Source organism: Morus notabilis, unplaced genomic scaffold (assembly GCF_000414095.1).
Source record: "Morus notabilis unplaced genomic scaffold, ASM41409v2 Scaffold155, whole genome shotgun sequence".
NCBI lineage: Eukaryota > Viridiplantae > Streptophyta > Magnoliopsida > Rosales > Moraceae > Morus > Morus notabilis.
Genome location: NW_010361021.1, coordinates 414,239 through 420,150, shown reverse-complemented (window position 1 = coordinate 420,150; position 5,912 = coordinate 414,239). Strand labels below are relative to the sequence as shown.

Below are 5,912 nucleotides of genomic sequence, written 5' to 3'. Positions count from 1 at the left end.
GTGGTGCAGTCAGAGAAGAGTGGGGGGGCTGCCGCCACCACCGCTTCGGCGTCATCTACTTTGACGCCGTCTCCGGCACCGCTGACGTCGGCAAGGTCGTCAAGCACGAGCGCCTCGTCGACGACCACTTCTTCCTAATCTACAAAGTCCAGGAGGAGGAGGGGTCTCTGGTGGGCTGAAGAGAGAAAAGGAAAACGAGAAAATGAAAACAAGTTTCTTACGTTTTCAGATTTTTAGAAAACGACAAAAATGATTTTGTTTTTATTTTGTAAAATTTTTTTCGCCAAACGCATTTCTTATACACATTTTCAGTTTTTAACCTCGAAAAATGTGAAAAATGAAAAGGAAAACAAAAACAAACAGGCCCATATTCTTTAAAATGGGATGTATTAAGGTCTCATTCATGTCATCGATTTGAATTTTTAATTTTAGATTTTTACAGTTAAAACTCTCTAAAAAATGTCACATCTAACCTTTTTTGTATAGTTAAAATTTTTTAAAAAATGTCACATCTTAACTCGAATTAAAAACTTGAATCTACGAAGCGAACATACCTAATAAAAATATGCACCCCAGGTGAGTAAGTAGGCCGGGTAGGCTCGGATTAAATGGACCCCGGCCCACAACCCTACTCGCACATTGCGGGTTGGGAAAATTGGAAATTAAAAAAAAGGAAAAAAAAACCTGATAATTTCGGATAGACCGGATTATTCGGATTTGGGTAATTTCTTACATTTCAAAAATATGCTATGTAATTCAGTAAACAACCAAAGGGGAAGAGCAGGCCCAAAAGAGACAAGGCCCATATTATCAAAGCGACGTCGTCCTGGAGAGGCGGTTTTATCATCTCAATACGACGCCGCTTCGCATGAATTTAGGTAGTAGTTGAATAGGTCACCAGTCATCTTCATCTTTATCCGGTTGCCCGATTCTCCCCCCAATCTCTCTCTCTCCTTGAAATCCTCACCCTCTCTCTCTACAATATTCAGTAGGTTTCTGATCGGCCAAACGCAGCCATGGCCATGCAATCCGGAATCGGCCTCTCCAAGATTCTGGTCTTGGCCGGAGTAGGTATTGCTTAACAATCCTTCTCTACTGCTTCTTCTTTCGCACTAGCTGTTCTTCTTATACGTACTCTGACCTTTCCTGATTCTTCTCTCTAGGTTACACTTCCACGATCGTGCTCAAGAACAATAAAATCTCGGATTTGCTTGGCGAGCTTCAGGTTGTCTTCAACTTTTTGCTCAAATTTAGCTTCTTTTGTGTGATCCCCTAAATTTTGTTTATAATTCACGTTGGTTTTGAGTTTTTTCTGTTGAATCTGAAAGAGTTTGATCAATTTGTTGGAGCTCGTATTATCGTGTTTAATTTGAATCTTATGTAATCTCGGCGATTATGGAGTGTGAGCTGGGTAAGTTTTACCGTTCTTGATGCGTTTTGTGGTATATTGGACAGAGAATAGTGCAGGGAATCGAATCGAGGGAGAAATCAGAAAGCGATTCTGATCATTCTGATGTTCTTGTGGCTCAGGTAATATATCGCCGATGTTGAGTAATTATTTTTTGGAGAGTGAATTTTCAAATTGATTTATGCAAACTGAGAGGCAAAGTCTTGAATTTTGTTTGTTTGTTATATCTTCTAGGTGCGTCGGATGTCAGAAGAGCTACGAAGAATTGCCTCAAATCGACAGATTACTGTTCTCAATGGGGGTGATGGCTATGGTATCCATCTGTTCACTTTTTTCCCTCCCCGCCCTTTTTGGGAGATTCAAAGATTTACTGTTTTGCTTTTGTCATAAATTTTCATGCAAATTGATATTCAATAGGTTTTTAATGAAGCATTTTCTGATAGTGTTTCTTAACATTCCTTTTTTCCCCCCTTGGGCCAGGCAACTTAACATCACTTGTAGGTCCAGTTGCTGCAGTGGGGGCATTGGGATATGCTTACATGTGGTGGAAGGTAACTGGATAACCCAATAACCTTTGCGTATCCATTTGATTCTTTATTTATTTTTTATTTGTGTCTTTATTTTTATTTCTGTGTATCACGATTTTCACTTTCTTTGAATTATAGTTAGAGAAAGAAAAGAGAAAATTTGCTTACTGAAGAATAATGGTCCTTTTGTTTGAATGATCAGGGTATTTCTTTCTCGGATCTTATGTACGTAACAAAGCGTAATATGGCCACTGCTGTTTCAAATTTGACAAAACATCTGGAGAATGTATCAGATGCTCTGGCTGTAAGTCTCCACTCACCTGATTGCATTTTTATTCTTCATCATATGATTTAGAGAGAGTTTTCTTTGATTAATACGATTTTTTGAGGCCATGATATCACTGCTACAGTGTTACTCGAAGGACAGTGTGGCAATGTTATTGCTAGCATCATTTGACAAATTTATCTTCTTGGTTCTTTTCTAAATCATCCAGTTCTTTTGAAAGCCGACACCAATTCCTTGAAGAGAATTTAAATAATACGCATTCTTCTATAGTTCAGTTATATTATTGTTCTTTTCTTGTGTTGAATGAGTATGTTACTTATCCACATACTCCTCCCAAAATTTACTTGCTCTGTGACATCCAATTCCATTTACAAGAGGGAAACTGAATTCTGATTAGGTGCAATTTTTATATTGGTCAGAAAACAAAGCAGCACTTGACTCAGAGGATCCAGAACTTGGATGATAAAATGCTGGAGCAGAACGAGCTGTCTCGGGCAATAAAGGATGATGTATGTTTTTCGGCACTTTTTTAGTTTTCTGTCCTTGTTTTCTTGAGTAGAAGCCAACATGCTTTCAACGTGTGTGTTGGAGCCATTGGCTATGTGTTAATTAGAAAATTTGAGATTATGTCTGTGTCAATTAAGTCTCGACTAAATCTCTTTCCACTTCCGTAAAGAGGATATGGGTGTTTTGGGGCCATTCGGTATGTGTTAATTTTATCTATATTTTATGCTTATTAATATGGATATGATGTGATTAGTTGTTATAACACATTTGTCTCCTACCATTTCTTATTGCGTTTGTAACTTGTGAAACAGGTTGCTGGAGTACACCAATCTCTTTCTGAAATTGACTATGACTTGAGCACATTGCAGCGTATGGTATCTGGTTTGGTGAGTCATGCTTTCAATTTCATGATAGTCGTAGATTAGGCTCATAAGGTCTAAAAAAAAAGATGTTATTGGCGTCAGGTGTATGATAATCGTAATAGGAGCAATAACATTCAGTTTTACAGGAGCCACTAATTCTCTTTTTCTTTCATGAAATTTTATTGATCTTGTTTTCTTTTTCTTTCTTTTTTAAAACAGAATGGGAAGATATGTACATTGGAGGAGAAGCAGGTAAAACAACATCCAGTTATTTTATGTGAACTATTTTAACCATATTGAATGAATCCCTACAGAACTTTCAATTGTTATTTTTTGGCACATTATCTGGAATTTTTTGTTCGCTTTCCTAATTAGTGAAACTTTAAAGGTCTTAATTGATCCAGAAAGAGGCAAGAAATAGTTTTTATTTAATGATAGAAGAATATGTGCATGTCATCTGCTGGTAACTTTTGGCGTGCAAATTTCTTGAAGATTTCCCTTTCCTTCACCCTCCTTTTTGTTGTTGAGATTTTACAGATATGAGTATGGTATATTGTCTTGTAATCCTAATATTGTGTTTGGTATACTGATCATTATTATTTTATGACTCTCAGTGGAGTTTATTTTCATTTCTTGTGTCATCATCATTACCTGTATGCCTGATATTGTACCAACCTTTTGTTCTTTGACAGGATCTTGCAAATCTTGGTGTCTTCTACCTATGCAACTTTGTTGATGGAAGGAAAATGAAAATGCCTGAAGAACTGCAGGTAACGAACTGATAGTTGCATGGATATAGAGCTTTTTCTTGATTTAAAGTTTATTATTATTCCAATTATCATTTGTTTTCTACGAAACGTTAGCTATTCTGTCATCCACTTTAGGCTTTTATTTTTCTGTGTTTATTTGCAAATGGAGAGGCGTGTTTTTTTATTTAAGTAATTAAGTCCCCTGATTAGCAAAAAAAGTAACTACGCCCACTATTAAGTTCAAGGAAATCTTGTCAATAGTTTGTGCTCATACTCTTGTAGACAAATCATTTCCGGGAACCTCTCTTCTATTTTTCTTATTTATTTATTTTTTTTCCTGTTGAATGTGGTAAAGAGTCTGTTGTAAGCTAACCTAACAGTTTAGACACAGCTCTATGTTTTTTGAAATAGCATTCTAAATTATGTTCAAACTTATTGCAGGAACAATTTAAGCTCTCTGGCAAGTCACGTGGTTTACTCACAGGCTCAGACACTCCAAGTCTGATGGTTTGTCTCTATCAACCTTCCGCATCCCCTTTCTTCCCTTTTCTAGTTGGTGAAACTATCATATATAACAATATGTATTAAATACTAACATGCTCAGTAAGCTGGATGCTTACGATGTATGGGTGATGATTTGACAACTATAACTTGCTTGGTATAGCTGCATAATAATTACGGGAAGAAAACGAAAGGTCATAAGTGGAGTTCATTTTTATACAGAAACATAGGAAAGGGACGTTATGTTGAGAACCCAAGTAGTTTAGAAAAGGGTTTACGTGACATCAAATTTGTGGGCAGCTTTTTTTGGTTGACTTTGGTTTGTCCATTTAATTAAGACATGAAAAGGTTTATACTTATACATCCACACAGTGCTCCCACACTTCTAGGTGTAATTCTGACATATTTCCCTTGGGCAATTTAGCCACTCTATCTTCAGCAAGGGATATCTCGGCGCTTAATCATTAATGTTCCGCTATCCTTTTTTTAATTATTGTATTGCTTTTCTACAGGGTCTGAAGGAAATTGCGGACTCTTTATCTGGAGGTATCGGCAAGTCGGCAAGTGATGTCATTGCACAAGATAGCATTGACAAGACAGAAGAAAAGCCAAGAAACCTGCTGAGGTTTGGACTAAGAAATACTTAATCTAGAATGCATTTCTCTAGAATTACATGTGGGTGGGTGCGTTCATGTTTGAGTGCTCCTGTTCTAGGTGATTATTACCTCTGTAATTTAGCATTTCCCCACCACACAGTAGCTAACTTAATTACTCAATGAAGCAGGTTTATTAATGAATCGCTATACACGTTCATATTGGTTAGCCTTCATTGGTTTTTCCGAAGCTCATTTTGTATTGAATGGATAGATTAGTTTAGGCATTCTTCTTCTAAATGCTTAAAAATATTTGGCCTTTCTATTATTCAAAGTTATTGTGAATTTTTGCTTACTACCTCGATATATGTAGGTCGATATCAACTAGGTGCTGATGACGACATTCGAAACAAGATGTTTCCACCTCCTTGGTGTTTTTCTTGCATGTATATGAGAGTTCATTTGGTTTGATTTTTGGAATTGGATGTATGACATGACATCAATGACCACCAAGGTCTTTGCTTGGTGTAATATATATATATTTTTTCATCCTGACTTTGCATGATGATGGAGAGGATACAAGTAAATATTACTGGCTCATGAAGATTGAATGTAACCCTGGAGATATAGAAGTATGCAGTTGAGTAAGATAAATTCAGATGCTTCTAACGCATGTTTGATATATTTTGCAATATTTCTACTAGTCCTTGAATGAAACTGTGAACTCTTTTGTTATGAAGTGTGAGCTCCGAAACTATATATTTCTAACATGGGTCTCAAATCTCAACCACCTATTTTCTTGCTTCTGTAAATCCTTTTTTGTTTTGGTCTGTTTACATAATTGGTGAAGAACGGCAAGTATCAGCAAATGCAATTTCCAGAAGAATCATTGCAGCAGACGATGCGTTTCAAGTTTGTTAAATGAAATTAACGAGTGAATTTTGAACTATTCAAAGAGTTCTCACAAGCAATTGTGCAA

The 5,912-nt window shown here is 36.5% G+C and overlaps 1 protein-coding gene across 1 annotated transcript; it reads left to right on the top strand.

The window, feature by feature from the left end:
- Window positions 1–931: 931 nt before the first annotated feature.
- LOC21403960 lies at window positions 932–5,615 on the top strand. The gene is made up of 13 exons (XM_024165599.1): window positions 932–1,071; window positions 1,164–1,225; window positions 1,456–1,530; window positions 1,643–1,721; window positions 1,889–1,959; window positions 2,138–2,239; window positions 2,641–2,730; window positions 3,040–3,114; window positions 3,310–3,342; window positions 3,783–3,860; window positions 4,281–4,346; window positions 4,853–4,965; window positions 5,307–5,615. Exons 1-13 carry the CDS (start codon window positions 1,017–1,019, stop codon window positions 5,326–5,328), a joined length of 921 nt encoding a protein of 306 aa, XP_024021367.1. The 5' UTR covers window positions 932–1,016; the 3' UTR covers window positions 5,329–5,615.
- The last annotated feature ends 297 nt before the right edge of the window (window positions 5,616–5,912 follow it).

Coding starts and splice junctions, on each gene's coding strand:
- LOC21403960 (XM_024165599.1), top strand. CDS start 1,017: ATGGCCATGCAATCCGGAATCGGCCTCTCCAAGATTCTGGTCTTGGCC. Junction 1,722..1,888: donor CAATGGGGGTGATGGCTATG/GTATCCATCTGT, acceptor CCCTTGGGCCAG/GCAACTTAACATCACTTGTA. Junction 4,347..4,852: donor CAGACACTCCAAGTCTGATG/GTTTGTCTCTAT, acceptor GCTTTTCTACAG/GGTCTGAAGGAAATTGCGGA.